The following is a 21,493-nucleotide window of genomic DNA, read 5'->3' on the forward strand; positions in this document are numbered from 1 at the left end:
CCTGACCCACCATGGCTACCCGTGGCACATGACCCACCGTGGCTGCCTGAGTTCCTAGATCTGCATTGGAGACCCTGTTGCTGTCTACGTCTCCAATGCACCCACCCCCCCTCCCTATCTGTGCCATTTACGCCGCGAGGACGCGCCTTCCGGAAGGGGGCGTTATGTCATGATCACCGTCTGTTCCTGTCAGTTCCTGGACTCCATTTCCCATAATTCTCCCTGCCAATCACATGCACACTCCACACCAATCACCTGTTGCCACATACAGTTTAGCACACTACCTGGACTATAAAAGACTCACACACACACACCACCCGATTGCGAAGTCTTGATTTGCCCCGGTGATCAACTCTGAGCGTTTTCTTGTGGACTGTTTACTCTGTTTCTGTTGGACTGTTTATTCGTTGTGATTCTCTGCTGCCTGCCCTGATCCTTGCCTGCTTACTGGACTGTGTTTGTTTGCCGCCTGCCCTGATCTCTGCCTGCTTCCTGATACCGTTTGTCTGCCGCCTGCCTCGACCCTTGCCTGTCCCTGTTTATGTTCTTGCCTTTGCCCCTGTCTACCTGTGTATCTACTATTCTTAATAAAGCTGCAACTGGATCCCCGCTCTGCCGACCCATCATTACAGCACGAGAGATGGTTTGGAGTTAAATTTTTAATTAATCTTCAGACAGATTTGATTTCCACTTGCTCTGATAGGTGACTCAGTAACTCAGAGACTAATTCCTGATAGACATTGCTGTTGTCCTGTGAATTACACATGGAGGGGACAGTCTGAAAGAAGAAAAGAATATGTAAAACTGCAGCATATCAGCAGTATAAAATATTCATAACTGACACACTCCTTCCAAAGAAGCCCCCTGATGTGTACAAATGGGATTTGCTCAAATGTAAAAACACGATGAGATGGAGAGATGAAACGGAAAATTTCAACAAACTAATGAGTGACATAATATTAGCAGTCCAGGATAATTCAATGTGCGTAATTGAATTTTCTTGGAACATCTGTGATGATGTCTATGTTTAGATTCTGTGTAGTTATGCTGTTATATAAGCAGAATTTCCTTCATAAATCAAAGGAACCCATTCACATTCTAAGCGAGAGGCATCATTCACACTCTCCTGACTCATAATGCATATGAGGAAATTAAGAGGAGCGTATGTTCTGTGTATCTGTGCGTGAGATTGTAACTGTGACAGAAAGAGAGAGTGACAGAGCAAACTATATGCAGCTCACATAAAACCTGTTCAACATGAATCAAGTTTTGAATGAATGCACTGATGCAAACTCTCAGGATTTAGATGCAAGATATGCATCACATCAGTGTCAAACCAACAAGCATGTGTTGCCTTTGATCTCTGGGTAGACCTAAAACATCACTGTTGTTATTGAAAATGTATTCCTTTTCTTTATTAATTCAACTGAAACAAATGTGTACTAATTTGTCCAAAAAGATAATCTGTCAAATCAATGACTAATTCATTTAAGAAAGTATAGTATTTAAAGCTGGCTCTTATCAATTAGATAAGACTCCTCTCTAAACTTAATTATAATTATATTGTATCTTAATTATAATTATATTGGTCTTAGTTTATATTGTATGTAGCATTTTTTTCTAATGCACAGTAATGTCAATGTCCACTTCATGTTTAATTTCAGTGTGCATGGTAAGTTTATTGCTGACATCCCAAATGCTCTTGGAATTCAAACTGAAAGCTACCTAAAAGTTAAACTTACTAAATGGGCAGAGAAGTTCAACATAGGAAGTTGTTTGGTATAGATATCTGCTACTTTAGGACACAATTCAGTTTCAATAAGAGCACACATGGTCTTAATTACCACTATACCATTTAACATTTTTTTTTTCTTGATTCAATATGGTGTTCCTTTCCCCTGGCATTTCTAACAGCTGATACTAGCAGAAATTATTTTGCAGGAGTCATAGCCATACCTCTGCCGCACACACTGGTGTTTTATTGAAATCTTTTCCATTAAGGGAAATGTCAGGCATGCATTTCAATGAATGGGCATTTGTTAAAGAATGGGACTTTAATCTCTTGCTTTTTTGTCTCAATTAACCCACACAGAACAGTGATAGCTGCTGGATACATGACATACCAAGCAGCAGGATACAGGCTGGGCTTGTAAATGGTCTGCCTAAAAATCCTATTTGAAAGTTGCTTTGAAAGTTTACTTTCTAAAGGACTGGTTCGGCAATGGTGTCACGCACACATACACCAAACGCAGCATGGAGCTCCGACAATAGAGGAAGCAACAGAGGATTTAACACTATGACACTAAAGGATTACAGCCCATGACGAGAATGACTGACACTCTTAACGAGGTCCCTACAGAGAGAAAATGATAGATTCCCTTTTGTTCTCTTACATAATCAGAGTAATCTGGGTCATTTTTTTGCACTTGTTATTTTTGCAATTTACTATGATGTCATCCATCTTTTAGACTGACAAATATCATTGGAATCTTTCTCTACCATTTAAACAAAAACATACTTATCAGGATCTTATTGGACATTTTACCACTTTTAGTGTGCATTGTGTCATAAAATATTAAAATTTCGGGTTTGTCCATATTTGACCCAAATTTGGGTTGAAACAACCCAGCATGAAAAAGAAATACACTTTAGCATATTTTTAAAAAGAGTACTTTTTATAGAAATAATATACTTAAAGCTGCTGTCCGTAACTTTTTTTGGTTAAAAATGATCCAAAATCAATTTTTGAGCATGTACATAACCAGCCAGTGTTCAAAACTTTCTCCTTACCTTAGCCCGATTCACAATGGTAAGCTTGTAATAATGTTTTATAATTCGGGGGGTACTGGTGGGTTTTTGCGGGAAATTCGAGCATGTCGCCATTTGTCAACATAGTCACGCAATGCTGTTAACATTAAAGGAACACTCCACTTTTTTTGAAAATAGGCTAATTTTCCAACTCCCCTAGAGTTAAACAGTTGAGTTTTACCGTTTTCGAATCCATTCAGCCAATCTCCGGGTCTGGCGGTACCACTTTTAGCATAGCTTAGCATAGTTCATTGAATCTGATTAGACCGTTAGCATCTCGTTAAAAAATTACCAAAGAGTTTCAATATTTTTCCTATTTAAAACTTGACTCTTCTGTAGTTACATTGTGTACTAAGACCGACAGAAAATGAAAAGTTGCGATTTTCTAGGCCGATATGACTAGGAATTATACTTTCATTCCGGCGTAATAATCAAGGAACTTTGCTGCAGTACCATGGCTGCAGCAGGCGCAATGATATTACGCAGCGTCTCTCACAAATGTCTCCATGGTTGCAAGGCACGCTCCCTGTGCAAGCAGGGGGTCACAGACGCTGCGTAATATCATTGCGCCTGCTGCAGCCATGGTACGGCAGCAAAGTTCCTTGATCATTACGCCGGAATGACAGTATAGTTCCTAGTCATATCGGCCTAGAAAATCGCAACACCGATGTGGTGACTGACAGCAAACATTAGATTCATCCGTGCTGAGGATCCACATATTCACATAAAAATAATAATTCTGCAAACAACTGCAATTGCAGGTTTCAAACAGAGATGGTGACAAAGAGGCAAAAATTATGGACTGCAGCTTTAAAAAGAATATACTTAAGTACAAATTGAATGTAATGTATTTGGACACTTAATTACCTGTTAACTACAATTAAATGAAAATTTATTATAGTTAATATTTATATTTAATGTAATGTAAAATTTATATTTAATTAACTGAACTTTAGAGTGCTTTTTCACTGACTTAAGTAGGACTTAAGTACATCTTTGAATGTAATTTCATAATTACTTCTATTGTCTTTGAAATATGGTTAAAGCTTACTGAATGACAAGGACTTATGGTAAACTAAAATACTTTTCTGTATTGAAACTTGTATGTCATGTATTTAAATGTTTGTAATTACACATTTGTAATAATGAAGTTGCATTTAGTACATGTAAAATAATTTTTATTAAAACTATTAATATTTTAATATTAATATTGAATAACACACTACAGTTAAAATGAAATTATCAAGTACTTTACATGTGCTTTAGTATGTTAGTCAAAACATCAAAATAAATGTACTTCTTTAAAGCATGACAAAACATTATTAAAACTTAATGATTTAAAATGCCCTTTAAAGTAAAACTTTAAATTTGACATTATTTCAAAGTGCACTTTAGAAGTGTTCTTAAGTGTGTTAAGACAGTCATGGAAGTGTGCTCTCTATGAGAGTGGCCTTTTATTTTATCAATATTATTATCTGCAGTTTTTAAAAAATATACTTTGAAGTACACTACTGTCATGCTTTTGTCCAATTAGGATGAAGAAGGTTAGATTAACAAGATAAAGTAGATACTTATTAAATGAAACTCAGGTAGCTTCCAAACAGAACAAGACAGCGTGCATCAAACTTAACATGAACAATACTGGACAAAGACTGAAGCAAATTGGGGGACTTAAATACAAAGAGATAATGAACTAAATGAAGACAACTGTGTTTGTTAAATGAATCACCATGACAACAGATAATGGTGGGAAACTAGAACAAAGTAAACTGGTAACTGAGGAAATACAGACTAAAAGCCATGAAAATGAAACTAAGACAAAAACAACTAAATGTGTGACAGTACGCCCACTCCCACAAGGTGCGACCTCATGCCGTAACAGATGAGATGAGGGAGGAAAGGCTTTGGAGGAGGACGAGTAGCAGGTGAAGGGCTGGTGAGAGCAGGTAGAAGGGACCAAGGAAGAGAAGATTGTGGTAACAGCCATGGAGATTATGGGAGGAGTGGCCAGATGGTGGTGACCCAGAGCGCAGTCAGGATGATAGCCCACAGCGGAGTCGATGGAGGGAGGACTCATGATGGTAACTTTTTCAGACTACATCCGGGGGATGACCGATGGAGATGGAGCCGTACGAAATGGAGCCCAGGGCTCCAGACGGCCGAGGCGGAGCCGCATCGAAGATCGTCCGAGGTGTAGCCAGAGAGCCCGAGGACTGAGGTGGAGCCAGTGTGGCTGAGGACCAAGGCGAAGCCGGAGGGAAGGTGGAGCCCTCTGGAGCTGAAGCGGTGGAGAGACTGAGTGCAGTGGATGGCACATAAGTCCATGGCACAGGCAGGGTAACAGCTGACCAAGGTGGAGCCAGAGGGATGAGGGAGCCTGGTGGAGCTGCAAGGCTGAGGGTCTCTGGTGGAACCGAGGGAAGGAGGAGCCAATGCGGAGACGACAGGTCGACAGGCAGAGGTGGAATGACGGGATCAGTGGCCAGAGGAGGAGCTGGGGGATCCACATGTTTGGGTGAAGCTGGCAACCATAAGACCTAAGGCTTACCCACACAGAAATGAATCAGAGGAGAAGAAGAGACAGTACGGGGCAATGAAACAGGCTTAATGCTGGCGATGAAGACACAGGAGATACAGGGCGGGGCTGGGTGGTGAGCACTACCTCTGTTTCCCAATCGATAAGCCAGTCCTCAGTGTCCAGCTCCACCAAAACTCCCACTGGTACGGTTGTTGCCGGCTCACACACCTGGACAGACTCACATTGGGGTTCAGGCTCTGAGGCGATGGTCTGCGCTGTCCTCCTCACAGGCTCTTCCATTGCGGCAGGAGTAAACTCCCCATCTGCGGTGGGCTCTGGCATCATATCCGTTGTGTGGGGTAAAGGCTAGCTGGGCTCTGGGCTCGGTGGCATTGAGGGTGTTGTTATCTGAGGATAGACACTCTCTAGACATCTGAGGACAGCCTCCCTCCATGTGTCTTTTTTGATGTCTGGGAGTTCTTCTGGGCGGTGGTAGTTGGCTCCTATCCAGTATAGGGATTTCAGCGTCTCATCATTAAAAGCCGTTCGATGGGCAAGCTGGCTGAAACGCAAAGAATAATCCCGTAACAAAAGCCCTTCCCGGGCTGATGCAGTAAACAAGGCTGCATATTCCATCTTTTTTTTTTTTTTTTCTTAGGTCCAGTATTCTGTCACGCTTTTGTCCAATGAAGACAAAGAAGGTTAGATTCACAAGATAAATTAGATATTTATTAAAACTCAGGTAGCTTCCAAACAGAATGAGACAACATGCATCAAACTTAACATGAACAATACTGGACAACGACTGAAGCAAATTGAGTGACTTAAATACAAAGAGATAATGAACTAAATGAAGACAGCTGTGCTCGTTAAATTAATCACCATGACAACAGATAATGATGGGAAACTAGAACAAAGGAAACACATGAAACAGGCAACAGAGGAAATACAAATTAAAAGTCCATAAAAATGAAACTAAGACAAAAACAACTAAATATGTGACAACCATAAGTGTACATTCAATATGCAATTAAGCACACTTCTTTTTCACAAAATGGAATGGAATAGCCAAAATAGGATTGAGATCACATGAACAACCTGCTAGGATTTGAAATTAACATTCTGCACAGATGGACCACTGGTGATCACCATCATAATGTATGCCAGTTAGAAAAGCTGTCCGACTTCATGTGACATGTGCCAAAATACTCTTTCCGAGCCAGACGTCCCAGTTGCTTTCCAACAACTGCACAAACTAAAAGCATGACTTAAAGCAAATAAAAACTTACTGACATCACATCCCAGCAATCATTTTCTTAGATCAACCGTGATGTTTTGTTTGGTCTAAAATATTATCTTGTTAACTCTGTTTGTGTGTGTAATGTATGCTTTTTTTTTTTTTTTTTTATCTGTGCGAATAATAAGTGAACACAATAAGCACTCTGAGACTAATCTCTGTATAGAATGTGTGATTTAAAATTTTATTTCTGAAACTAGGTTTTTATTAACACAAAGACACAGATTCTGGTGAAAATACCCTGGACTACTTGTTCTATCCACTTAATTGGCCAGAAATAAAATGAAAGCAATATTTGCCTTAGCTTATGTAGATTGCTGGTCCACATAAGAAGTGAGACTTGTTTGATTTGACTGCTCTTCCTGCACTCCTCCCCTGACTGCAGCCGTCTATTCTCATTTACACTGAATGCGAGGCATTTGGCATCTCAAATGAGTCTAGTGTTAACAAACTGTAGACTTGCTTGTGAAATGTACACATCAGAGCTTAGGTGTTCCAGATTACCCTAATTCATCCTAATGGAATAAGTGTTTGGGCTTCAGGCCCATCTCAGCCTGAGGGCAGATGCAGTCTCTGTGAATGTGATTCAAATGCATATTTCAGGCATGGTGAAGACTGTCTAATGATGGATACCAAGAAAGAGATACTGTGGCTGTTTTGTTTCAGACCAACTCTATAATGGTCACATCTATGGCACAAAAGTCTTTTAGTCATGTTTGTTCAATTTCATTACTTATTTAAACCTTTTCCCTACTGGTCAGCACACTCTCATTACCATGTATGTGCCATCATTGATCTATCTATCTATCTATCTATCTATCTATCTGTATTTTCACATTGCTTCCATAATGTGTGCATTTGATGCTAATAATGTTACTAGAAAATAATTATGAATCTTACATAAAAGACCATTAGGTATAAAAAAAAGTAGACAAAAGACCATTAATTACGAACACAAATCACAAAGGAAGTGGGTAAATAAATAAGCTGAGAAACCGATGCTGTGAAACACAATGTAGGGCAGAGTGATATTACATATTTAAACAGACTGGAACAAGTACATGCCACTTCAGCCTGCCTGGGAAACAAGTACTCACTGAACTTTTCCTCACACCTCACTTTTGAGTGCTAGCATACAGTGCTTAACCCCTAACAACAATCAAGGAGACTCCAGAGGGAGATGGGTGGTTATGAGATCAGCAAGATTACAGAGAGTCTAAACCTGACAGTGATGGTGTGATGGGTGATTTTTTTGAACTTCATGCAAATGATGAAACATTATAGCAAAGGGAGCTCAATGGAAGCTTTGTGACATAGAGACTGGAAAAAGAGAAAGCTGGACATAAAGTGAAAAGAAATGGAAGAGAAAAAGAGAACTAAGAATAGTGAGAGAATGTGTTAGTGCAGTGGTCTTGACTGGTTTTGCTTTAGGATTTAACATGGGACTTCAAGTGGCGACACAGTAAGTGGCAACTGTTTATTGTACAAAACTAAACAAAAATGCCCTTAAAGGGATAGTTCACCCAAAAATGAAAATTCTGCTTGCTTACAAACATTCTTACAAATATATTACTTTGTGTACAGCAGAACAAAGAAATGTATACAGGTTTGGAACAACTTGAGGGTGAGTAAATAATGACAGAATTCTAACTATCCCTTTAAAAATCAAACTGAATCATTATTATTGTAACAACAATGTATTAGTCTTATTGAAACAACAGCAATAATATATTATTTAAGAATAATAATAATAATAACAATTATTAAATATAATATAAATGATTTATTATTAATGTTTGTTTACTTATATATTTAAGAGGCACACACATGTATGATGATGTTTTGTAAGTAATATATTCTCTTTTTTTTTTTACTTTACTTTGCAAAGGTTTTTTAATGATTTTTGAGGATGAGTGGGTGTAAAGTAATGTTTACATGTTTGACTCTCTCTTTACAAATTAATTTGTGCTAAAATACTGTAGAATTCACTTTCGAGTGGAACTCGTCATATTTTGACGCTAATCTTTGATTGGCCAAACATTTGGACGTTGTGACATAGCGTAGCGTGTCACAGAGACCATAAATACACGCCTGAATTGCATGTCATCGGCTTCTGTGTCTTCAGAAGCTACATGTTTGTTGAACATGTGTCTGTGAAAATCAGCAAAATTGTTGAATGATGACAGTCAGACATCTGCATGCTGTGATTCGAATCCCATGTTTGCTAAAGCAGTTCGGCAGGTTTTGGGCATGTGGATTGCAGTTTGAGTTAAAGAGGAGCTTGAGATGAGCTGGAGCGTGCTTTCTCCAATTCAGAGGACCACTTTTCTGGGAGTTGTATGCAGACACATCTGTCTCCTGCATGTGTAGAATAAATTCTAACTGCTATGAAAGATATCAGGCTAGGTCACTCAAGAGCTTTCAGTCTTACAGGTTCAGAGACTGTTAGGTCTCATGGAGGCAACGGCCAAAATCATTCCACCAGGCCTTCTCCACATGAGACAGTTCCAGTTCTGGCTCAAAAGCAGAGGATTCCATCCTCTGAATCATCCCTCCGGGGCCGTAAGAGTCATGCGCCACAGGGTACATGCTCTACAACTTTGGAAGTAGCCATGTTTCCTGAACAAGGGCCAGGCTCTTGGAGCATGTTGCCGTCCCAAGACTTTAACAACGGACGCCTCCCTCATGGGATGGGGTGAGGTTCTTGATGGCTGCCCAGCCAGTGTGCTCTGGGGAGACCTTCATCTTCATTGGCACATAAATTGCCTGGAAATGAGGGCAGTCTTTCTACCTTTGAAGCATTTCCTCCCACACCTAAGTGGCTATCATGTGTTAGTCTGCACAGACAATGCATCGGTAGTCTCTTACATAAATCATCAGGGTGGTCTGCGTTCCCACCCAATTTTTAAGCAGGCACACCAGATCCTGCTCTGGGCAGAGGAGAGATTCAAGTCGTTGAGAGCAGTTTAGATTCCGGGGCATGCAAACTTGGGAGTAGATATCCTGTGAGGCAGGGGCTGAGGCCCGGAGAGTCCATATAGCAGAGGTACGGCCGAGCAGAACCTGTTTGCCTCTGAGGAGATGACCCACTGTCCCCTCTGGTTCACCCTCACACCTCTAGCTCCTCTGGGGCTAGATGCCATGGTACAGACATGGCCGAGGCAACATCTGTAAGCCTTTCCTCTGATAGCTCTAATCCCAGGGGTTCTAGCAAGTGTTTGCCAGTACAGAGCAACCTGAGCTGCCACCTGATGTCACCTGATGGAGTTTGGGTTCCTTGCCGCTGTCGCCTTTGGCTTGCTTAGTTGGGGACACTTGACATTTGACTTGACATTTGATATTCAACAGTGCTTTGATCTGCCTGCATTGACACTATTCTTTTAAGAGCTGCTGTGCAGCCAAATAATGTACCAGTTATCAATGTAAAGCTGCTTTGACACAATCTACATTGTACAAAGCGCTATATAAATAAAGGTGACTTGACTTGACTTGACAGAGTCCATCTTCTCCTAGTGGCTTAATTCTAGCTGGCCCGAGTGTGGTTCTCGGACCTGATATCTCTCCTAGACAATATTCCATGGGAGATCACCCCAAGCCGGAGACCTGTAAACTTTGGTTCTGGCCCCTGAGGGGTACCGGCTCATAGGTTCTGTTCTCTCAACCAAGGTTGTTGGGTCTGGCCCCTGAATGGCTTTGCCTCTAGGGGTTAGGGCCCACTTCTCTAGGAGTATTGCATCTTTCAAAGCTTTCTCTAGGGGTGACTCTTGCAAGATGTTTGTGCTGCAGCAGGATGGTCCTCTCCACACACATTCAACAGATTCAACCCCACGGTCTCAAATCCTTCAGGGTTGATGCAGTCTCAGCTTACGTTCAGCAACTGTCTGTGCTAGGGTGACCAGACATCCTGTTTTTCCTGGGACAGTCCCTTATTTCTGCTCTATTTTTAGTGTCCCGACTCATTATGAAAAAATCATGTTTTGTCCCGTATTTCTTCTTTCCTAAATTGTCTTTATTGCTAGGTGATTATAAAAGCGAGTAGTAGACTTCTGTCACGCGAGAATAGTCATAGAATGGTCAAATACAGACACAGTTGTCAAAATGCACATCATGTTGAGTATCTCACGTAAATACACGTAAATTCACGTAAATGGGGTGTCTCCATCCCATCTCGCATTCCACCATGACAAATCTGGTCACCCTAGTCTGTGCAGTAACACAGCCTTGTGGCGTGGCAACGTTGGCATTAAAGTTTCACACAATTTTGGGCCTTTACCCACCAATTGAGAACCACTGTATTAGAGGGAAAGAGAAGGATGCTTGTAAGTCTGAGAGACAGAAAGGACAGTATAAGAGAGAAAAAAAGATATAGAAAAAGACAGATGTTTTTTTTTTTTCCTTTTTTAATTTCTCAAGCTCTTCTTTCTCTGAATACATCTTCTGCTACATGTATGTATAAGTGTTTGCTTACTCATATTCCAGACCTTTTATGGGGATTTATGTAAGTATGATTATGGCAGCACAAGTTAGATCGGAATCAGAAACGCTGTAAATTCGCCTTAATCTTCTGGTACACTTGTATGTGAAAAATGACCCATTTTATTACTCTTCTTCTCCACTGAGGATAAAGAGCAAATCATTTTATATGAAAGCCTGATCAGGAACAAGATATTCTTTGACTCAAACATCAAATCATCCGGTCTAATAACACATCAAGTTGCACCTCATGCGTTTGGAAAAAAAGTGAGTGAGGAAAACAGAGAGAAAGAGAAAATCCCTGTGGAATAAATGGGTCAGCTCACTCTCTGTAGGATTGTGATATAGTCCAGATTAGTGATGAACGTCTGGCTTTAAAAGCTGAATGGCTATCACACCACTCTTTCTCTGATGAAAAACAAGATATAGAGGGGAGACAGGGCTAAACAAAGCACACTTTCCCAATAAATTCATTCAGTAATGGCAGTAGTGGGCTAAAGGGGGCAGAGGGAGAGAGAATAGGGGTGAAGGGACTAACCTTGGAAAGTGACTAATCCCTTATTCTCATTTTCTCTGCGTTCTAGAGCCTAAATAAGGTCACACATTATTTAGAGTGTGAAATATTAACTTTATTAACTTTACATCAACTTTTCCTAAAAATATCACTTTTCCTACAAATCATTTCTTTTAGATTTGTCAACTCTGAGGACATCTACATGTCCCATCTTGGGTAATGTGTTAAAAGTAGGGCTGTCAACTGATAAAACAAAAGAACTAATTAATTGCAAATATTTCTCTAATAAATCATAATTAACAGCACCAAACATTAAAATTTGTAATCATAAATATATTTTCATTTAAAATCTTTTTTATTAGGAGAATCCAACAATCATTGGATAACGTTCATGATTCTTCATTATAAGCAAGGAGGAAACAACAAAAAAACAAAATAATAATAATACTAATAAAATTCAAACAGAACAGAACATACAAAGAACCAGAAAAACACACACCCTCCACCCTCCTACCACCCTCCCCACCCTATAGGGACTTAAATCATGCCACACTAGTAAAGGGATAATCAATTATACACATTCAAACCACACTATCAAAAAATGGAGAAGGGGAAACCAAATCTTATCAAACTGATCCAGTTTATTTAACAAAAAGAAGCTATTTTTTTTTTTTACCAGTAATAATTTTACCATTTCTTCCAGCCATAATTTAACAGAGGGGACTTTAGTGTTTTCCAAAATTGTAGTATTAATTTCTTTGCAGTAATAAGCCAATAAGACAACAACTGTTGTTGAGATTTTTGGAATGAGCTTATCTGAAGCTCCAAATAACACCATAAGTGGATCAACATGTAACATATCAGACAGAATTTGAAATATATTAGTCCAAAATGGGATTCACTTACAACAAAGAGCATAACTATTTAAGATTGTGGCTTCCTCAGTCTGACATTTATCACATATTGGGGAAACATCTGGAAAAATTCTGTGTAGTTTTGTTTTAGCGTAATGAAGTTGAAGAGTAATCTTAAATTGAATAAGGCAGTGCCTGGAGTTAACAGAGCATGAATGTTCTCTAGTGCATTGACCCAGAGCTCGTCACTGATCTCCTCCCCGACTTCATGCTCCCATTGCAATCTTATATTTTGTGTAGAAGGTGAAATTTTGGATAATAATGAGTTATAGAGTAAAGATATCAAATGACTGACCCCATATCCAAGTCCTAAAATTTCATCAAACTTAGAAGGACAAGCCCCATTGAGACAAGGCAAAGGCTTCCTAACATAATCTCTGATCTGCAAATACCTAAAAAAAATTGATTTCACACTGAATCTCTAAATGTGAAAAAAAAAGTGAAAAAATGTGGGGGAAAAAAAAAAAAAAGTAAAAAAAAGATTTTATATTTAAATGCTTGTTTATCATTATACTATAGTACTATGAATGAAGGCCAATATCACTAATACCAAATACTGATACTGATGCCTCTGTTGAATGGATGGATTTTTTTATTATTATAATTTTTATAATTGTAATTATAGCTATTCATCATTATAGTATAATTGAAACCCAGGCCTAATCTGTAAAATATTTTTTTATTTATCATTTAATAATAATTTCATAACATTAAAAAAGTAATGCGTTACATAATCAGATGAACACCATTTTGTTGTAAACATGTTTGTTGTAAATAAACACCATGATATCAAAGTTACATTTTGTAATAATTAAATTACTTCTCTATTAATTGGATTTACTCTAAATCTATTTCTAAAATAGTAAATTTAAGTAGTAAACTGTAATTAGTATTTTGCTATAGATATTAGATGTTACTTTTTTTTTTAAAGGAAATTGAGCAGTGAGGAGTATGTCTTTCTGAAAGTATAGTTTCTGTATGTAACAGTATATGTATATGTGAAAAGAGAATAAATGTGTTTTTTAACCCTCATATTTCACTCTAAAATGTTTTTGGTAGACCCTAGCATGAAAAAGTTCGGGAACCTCTGCTCTATGATGTTAGAATCAGACCTTTCCTATGCTGGCTGACTGACTGCTGCAGTGCTTTTTCCTATATGCAGCATTAAACCTTTAAAAATGAACCTGATGACCGCACATATGGTTTTCAAGTTAGACCTTAGTATCTCATGTTAGACCATCAGCTCTCTTTGTCTCACTCTACTGGCTGCCAATTTCTGCCTGCATTAAATGATGACTGCATACAGCAATGTTACTAGATAAGCACAAAGAGGTACAAAGTGCCTTTGCCAAATCTTTTCCTTTAATATACCACTATAGTGGAATGCCAAACAGGTTCTAAGGAGAAATGTCTTAAATGATTGCATCTGGGGATCTTTATAGATCTAGATGAACAGAATTGGGCAGCCCTAGTATATGCAGTTTTGTACTTGCTACTGACTGTCTCAAAAAACAGCATAACTTTTGAAAACCTTGGTAAGTCCAGCTACTAGTTCTTCCTCATAAGTGCTCAATGCGGCAGTCTGGTTATTGGTAACGTACTAATCTGTGCATTCTGACCCCTGGAATTTGTTACAACGGAACTGGTTTTAAATTTTTTTTTGTGATGCAATGTGCATTAGAAGGTCCAGATTGTGTGTGCTATATAATTTAGAACTCTTTTAGGAGAGGCACCTTTACCACAGCTTTGTTTAGGCTAACTGTAACACACATAACAGAATTTTAATCCGAGTCTAAATTTTGATTGGATACACCATGCACGAAACCACTGCCGATATATACACACCTGTGACTGCATGTTAGTTAATTCTACATTAATGTGCCAAGTTATGTTGCTTGGCAGCCTTAAATAGCCTATGGTTAGGTGTGTGAACTACTGTATATGGCTAAAAACATGTGCTAATTAACAGGTTTAGCTACAGTATTCCAGTAATTTCTATGATGACAAATCTTAATGCCATGTCATATATGCTCTTGTTCTATATGGAACCTTAGGGTTCTTTAATTAATTTTAAATAACTCTTTTTTCCAGAAAGGTTCTATATAAAGAGAAATATCTTAAATTATTGCATGATGTCTCATTTTAGGTTCCTCAAAGAACCTTTAGTGAACTGTTCCTAAAGCAGTTGTTCTCCAACTTTTTTGGTCATGTCTCCCTTTAAGTTTAAACCTTTAAAAAACCTATTAAACGTGAAAGTGTGATGTACAATGACCCAGTTAACAAAGTGAGGTTCATGTAGAAATAGTGTACTGGGTTTGGTGTTCAAGCTCAAACCTGAACCCTATTGCAATTAATTGGAACACTTACTGCTTTTGCATTTGAATCAAAGCAAACCACTGTGTCTATGTTCCAACATCTATTGGAAGAGCCTCCCAGAAGCGTGATAGCAAAAGGAAGGTTTAATGCATTTTTGCCATGATTTTGAAAGTAAACATTGACATAATCAGTGGGGTATGTTACTGACATGATGATGAGGCCTGGCTCACAAAGGCCAGTCATTACCACTACATGTTACAGATGTAAAACATATGACTGCCATCTCTCTCTAATCTGCATGCTGACCATTTTCTTTCAGCCAAATAGTGTAAGCTGCTGGTCTATGGGATTATAAGGTCATGGTCTTACAGGTCTAAACCTCCATGATAGCTGGGAGTGTGGAGTGAGTATTGTCCGAATGTTGGTTAAATTAATTTCTCCAAGGAAAATACCAATTTTTCCAGGAAAATACCAATTTCGTTAACAACAAAACAGTAAAATGTCATTAATATATTCCTGCTTTTAAAGCATTGGTTCTCACACATGTACACTACTTAAGCCCCACTGAGCTTAGGGGTTGGATTTTTCTAAAAATCATTTGTAGATTGAATACACGCAAAGGCACCTCCCCACAATTTTATTATTATTTTAAGGAAAGACATCAGTGGGACAGGAATCCAGCAGCCCTTGTCTGCAACTGTTATACCTTTTAAAGAAATCTGCAATCTCAGCCTTACAATATTACCATAATTGGCACAGAGCTGACCAGAGTCATAAATTGAAGTCATTTTACTGAAATACTTAGGGCATTGGGTGAGAGTGACCTCTGTAAACAGTTTTAGGGGAGCCCCAGACCTTAAATGGTTAGAAGTAAAACCCACACACACACTGAATGTCCAGACAAAATCAATCAAAGAGTTTTAATCATGTTCTGGCTTTAAGGGAAATAAAGGGCACCAAGAGACCTCTTTCATGTCTCAGGAACGGAATGTGTTACCCAAAAAGTCATCATGACACAAGCCAAGTTCTGTAGGCCTATGTTATTTGACAGGTTATTATTCAGAAGTGCAGTTCCAATGCTAATGTGTGAAAGAGGTGGATTATGCAAAGTTCCATTCCTAAGATTTTTTTTTTTGGCTGAATGGTGTTTGAAAAGTGATATACAGTCCAACAGCAATAGGACATTTCACTGTGTGTATCAGTTTGGTTTTCTGTGTTTACACAAATAAAGTTGATGCTTTGGTTTCTTTTGGAACAATTTTCTGTGTCAGCAAATGAATATACGAACCACCTAGCCATTTTTTGCCTGAAACGTGAGTTAATAAATATTAAATGCCACTAAGGCATAATATCACTCGCGCATAAAAGATGTATTGTGCAAGGCGTTAATTGAAAGTATCAAAAGGAAGTCGAGCATACAGACATGCACTTGATGCGCGCGCGTACTCGTGCAACGTGTTAACCTATAATAGCCTACCCTGAAATTATAGGTTATAAATTCTTTTTGTCCTTGCTACATTATGGTTGCTCGCGTCTCACATCGGCGTACTGGCGAGCAGATCTAAGGATGTTTTGCTGTATTTTTGTCAGTTCATGCGTCAGTGCGATCATGCCAGATGTTATGGGGTATTAAGAGGTCGAGGTGCTGCAAGGCAAATCGCACAGACACTCAAGCAGTACATAAAAACAAACATAAATGCTCATATTTTTATACAGTGAAATTATCCCTCCTAGCTCTAATTCAGTAAGTCAAGTCATTATTTTTATCATACTTTACGTATTCGAGCTATAAGTTACACTTTAAGACAAGTAAAAGCAACTCGTCTAGATATGATGCACCTTCGCCGGAGTTCACTTTTACGATTTCAAATTTAAGTAAATTGTATGTTACGCGAATTACTTAAGCTAGAAAAACAGAAGCACCTACCTTTAATACAAAATGACGTCCATATAAAAAATCCAAGGTGTAGAATTCCAAAATGTCTTTGATTCTGCATCATTCCTTTAATGGGAAGTTGTCCTTATTCACTCAAGCCGACGAAACTTTAGTCTGTCAGGCATCCGAGCTATGTGCTTAGGTGGGTAACACTTGCGCGCGCCCTCCTCTCACTCTCTCTCTCTTTCTCTCTATCGCTCCCATTTGCTTTTAATTTCCGAAACACACTCTGTGACCGCAATGCAAGATCATTCTGTCTATAATCAGCATGTTATCTTTATAAACTGTGACTCATTAACTGTTTTTCCCCCTTTGGTTAATCAATCTCTGCCAAGTGTAATCACAATGCATTACAATACATAAACAATTTACGGGATTGCGCGCGCTCCTACATTATGCGTAAAGACGCCATCTGGACACGCGCTATCCGCAGAAATAATTTCACTCACTTGATGTGGGTAATATGCTGCAAGCACGATATGATGCTTGTAAAATCTGCATTTAAAGTATTGAATCCGAGGGGAGATTTAAACACCTCTTATTGGGCAATGTTCTTCATGGATCATTATTTGGTTCAGTTAGGATTTATAAATATGAGTTTGCAGCCCGAGCGCATCATCAGGTGTTTGATAGGTGCACTAAATCTGAAGTAGCTATTATATTCCTCTCGTTAATTTATTTTAGAGGTTAAAGACGTTAACCAATAATCGGAAGGTCGATGTTTTTAGTGGTTTAAATCATGATTCTGTCACTAATGTGCCATATGAGCAAAGCACTTAAATCCATGTTGTTCACGAGGGAATGTCCCTGAAGTCAAAGGCTGTTACAGTTAGGAAAGCGCAGATCGGGGTTAGTTGTCACACTTTCTACTTCAGTGAATATTTTTCAGGGTCATTTTTCGAAGTCAGGTTCTGTATAAACTCATTGAAGTCTTGACTACAAAATATTTTCAGTCTTACTGCCCAGGGGAAATGATACAGTGCGTTAAAACCCGCTGTTGTTTAGACACTGATTTAAGAAGAACACCTTTTCTAGAATATAAAATAATATCTCAAGTAAAAAAAAGTATCCCACAATATTTATGCTTTTATAGTGAAATTGCAAGTAAATTGACGGCCTTTAAAGGGATAGTTCACCCAAAAACTTGCTTCCGGCGGACGACCATACGCAGAATGCTTAAGTCAATTAGCGGCGGAAGAGTATCCTTTGACCTGACGCACAACGTAATGATGAACGCGGAGGCGTAGAGGATAGAGCAAAACAAATCACCGATCACGGATTATAAGTCTAAAACGATAATAAGGATTTCGATATAAGAGGAGCTTAAATTTGTTGCAGCCCTATTTGTTTGAACCGCGAAAGGCTTCTAAGCTTAGAGAATTAATCATTTGGCACAAGTCGACTTGTGCATTCTGCGTACGGTCATCCGCCGGAAGCTAGTTATTTGAATATATAAAGTTTTAAATATGGATATTTTTCTTACAAAAATGCATCGCTTCACTTCAGAAGGCCATTATTAGCCCCCTAGAGTCGTATAGATTACTTTTTTTATGGATGGATGCATTATTTTTGGCTTTAAAATGCGGACCCCCATTCACAACCATTATAAACCTCAGAGGACTAAGGATATTTTTAAATATATCTCCGATTGTGTTCGTCTGAAAGAAGATAGTCATATACACCTAGAATGGCTTGAGGGTAAGTAAATCATGGGATAATTTTCATTTCTGGATGAACTATCCCTTTAATACACAGAAGATGGCTAAACAGAAATTCGATTAAATGAATTATATAAAATTATGAAAAATAAAACAAGATTTTTACTCTGATATCAGTTTATGATAAAATAAGTTCAACTTTTCAGCTAAAATCTACTTTCATATAGAATTGTGCCTAAATGTGTGCCAGTGTGATTTCATTGTGTTCAATTCAACTGCTATTTTTAAACAGATGATAATTTAAAACCTACTCTGTATCTAGTCAACAAATGCAATGCTATGGTAACAATTCATAGCAAGTTTGCTAAGTAAAATTAACAAACAGCATCATATTATACATTAAATTGTATAATGCTTAACTGTCCATCAGTTAAAATACATATCATGTTGGGGCCAATAAGCATGATACAGGGCTCGAGGCCATAGCGTGCCTACATTGGCCCCACCATGAAATTTTGTTAAGAATGTATGTTGTTTTACTTTAATGCTAAATGGTATTGTTGTGTCAGGGGCACATAATCCTATCAATGGCTTATAGATTAATTTTTCTGGAGTGTGAGTGTATTTGCAATACATTCTCTATTCAATAAATGGATAGAGAATACCAGTACAAAATGATTATCATTAAAATCAATTTGAACAATTTATTATGCGTGATGTTAAAGGCTGAAATTGAATTGGAGCACATAAGGTTTTACAGTGTACTGCGCTTTGCAGCCGCATGAATTGCAAACAGATTCATCACACACTGGTGCCCCGGCAGACGTTTGTTCTCACACAGGACTATGAATGAGAGAGCAAGGCATTGAATCTGACAGTCCCCAAAACCCCATCGGTGGCTGACACCGGTATGTGACCTCTCCCTCTTCTCTCCTTCTCACGACATCCACAAGCTTTGCACAACTGTCTCTCAGCATCAGACGAAAGCGGAGAGCAGTTGGGGAAAATAGACAAGCCTCATGCACTGTCAGCTTGACTCAAGAGCACACAAACTAACTTTTATTGTATGAAAATGAGACCGTTTTAACTTAGCAAAACAAAAAACAAATGGTTCTCTCCTCTTCTTCTTGGAGTAAGAAGTCATTTCCTTACTGGCATGTAGCCTAAAGCCATGGAAATCGTGCATTCGGCTGAATACAAGTATAATTTATTTAAACATACAAAAATAGATATGATTGGAAGTTCTCACTGGAGATACTGAAAAATTATCACACTTTCCTTTGAGCTGAAAATGTGGTTTCGTTTGAACCCTTTAGAACCTGTTCAATTAAATGAAGTTTCTACACATTCATCATGGAAACAAATGATTTTTATTTGTGCTAAATCTAGTCTTCAGAATCATCCTGCTCTCACAAAAACATTTTATTATATAGGCTATTATAAGATTTAATTATTTATTTTATTATGTATTAGAAGAACATTTTATAAATGTAATTATTAATATGGAATGTTTGTAAAAGATTATATCCACGTAAATGTAATATTACAAAAAAGAAAAAACAGAAGTTATATCACATAAGCATATAAAGTACAAATAGAAAGAGAGAGACAGAGAGAGAGAGATGTGATAGGAAGTATTCCAGGCACAGATTTATATTAAATTACCCTTAACCCATCAGAAGACCCTCTTGGGCACACTATCAAGGTTTCCATATCTTTCTCCCTCTCCTTTACTCTTTCACTCTTTCACCTTTCATCATATGAGAAAGAATATTAGTGTCCAGAAGATTGGAGTTGAAGTTCCAGAGATTGGAGGGCAGAAGGCAAGGGGGAAAAAAACAGAGAAAAAGAGAGGAACAGAATCTAACTTTAGTGACTCTGACCCTTGATCAACTCAAAAAGAAGAGATGAAGAAAAAAAGAGTAGCTTTCTTGATTTCACTTTAAATGAAATGCATTTTTTAAATAACTTGCACTGTAGCATTTAATTTGTCAAAAGCATAATGAACAATGCAGCCCAGAACATTTTATATAGATAAAGACAAAGCACAGTTGTTTTGAAAGTGTGTCTGTGTTAATACAAACTGACATGATGTCCTTTCAGATTAAATGAGCATGCTACTTTTAGCAGGTGACACTGGGTCCTTTTTAGCTATCATGTTACCTTGGCAATTAATAGTAAGTAACACGCTGATTTATACATGATGATTTCGACAAAATATTGTTTAACCACCAAAAACACTTGCAACTTTTATAAATATCAGAATAAATTGACATAAATTAGTTGTTGCTTTCCTGATAAATGCAGACCTGAGACCCTTACACAGTGAACTTTTTTTTTTTTAACCAGATAATGTTTTAGGTAGCCTACATCAACGCTCTTTCAAAAGTAAAGTTGGTCATAAAGATGAGCGTCATTTCCATCCAATGTCATTACAGTAGGATATGCTGCCATCTGTTGGCAAGCAATGCCTTACTTTTCCCCGTTTGACCAGAGATACTCAACACATTTAATGAATGGCTGTTCTTCTCAATTTTGTAATTTCATCTGAACGTCAACATTTCACAGATCACTATTGTCCAGAGACACAAAATTAGATCAATTAACCTCAAAACTTGAGGGAAAGAAATTTTGACAAATGGCCCCAAATGGCATGTAGTTACAAGTTTTTATCATATTTAAATTCAATACTTCTTGTAATTCATTGGGTTATTATTCAGTAATTCCATTAGTTAGATGTACATTTCAGACATCTTCACTATTCATTAAAATATATAGGATAACTGTATGAAATGAATCAATTTGAATTCACAGTGTTGCTCTTTAGATATATCTTCAATTAACATATGGGCAATTAAATATGCATATATATTTCTGCATATCATAGAATTAGTTATAGAATAAATTTACCTTTCAAATAAATCACTTTTACTGGGATTCTCCTTTGTCGATCATCAGTTGTTCAATTATTCAACCTAATTGTCAAAACACAATTTTAAATATAATAGTTGATTTAGTAGGCCTATGTTATATTTATGACTGTTAATAACACACACACA

At 37.9% G+C, this 21,493-nt stretch overlaps 1 protein-coding gene across 1 annotated transcript in view; it reads right to left on the reverse strand.

Moving 5' to 3' along the window:
- chrna8 (cholinergic receptor, nicotinic, alpha 8) overlaps window positions 1-17,113 on the reverse strand; it is a 69,737-nt gene extending 52,624 nt beyond the window's left edge. The window contains exon 1 of the mRNA XM_051916573.1: window positions 16,768-17,113. Coding sequence (XP_051772533.1) covers window positions 16,768-16,840 — 73 coding nt within the window. The 5' untranslated portion in view covers window positions 16,841-17,113. The remainder of the gene's footprint in view (window positions 1-16,767) is intronic.
- Window positions 17,114-21,493: the final 4,380 nt, after the last annotated feature.

Source organism: Ctenopharyngodon idella, chromosome 1, assembly GCF_019924925.1.
Source record: "Ctenopharyngodon idella isolate HZGC_01 chromosome 1, HZGC01, whole genome shotgun sequence".
NCBI classification, from domain to species: domain Eukaryota; kingdom Metazoa; phylum Chordata; class Actinopteri; order Cypriniformes; family Xenocyprididae; genus Ctenopharyngodon; species Ctenopharyngodon idella.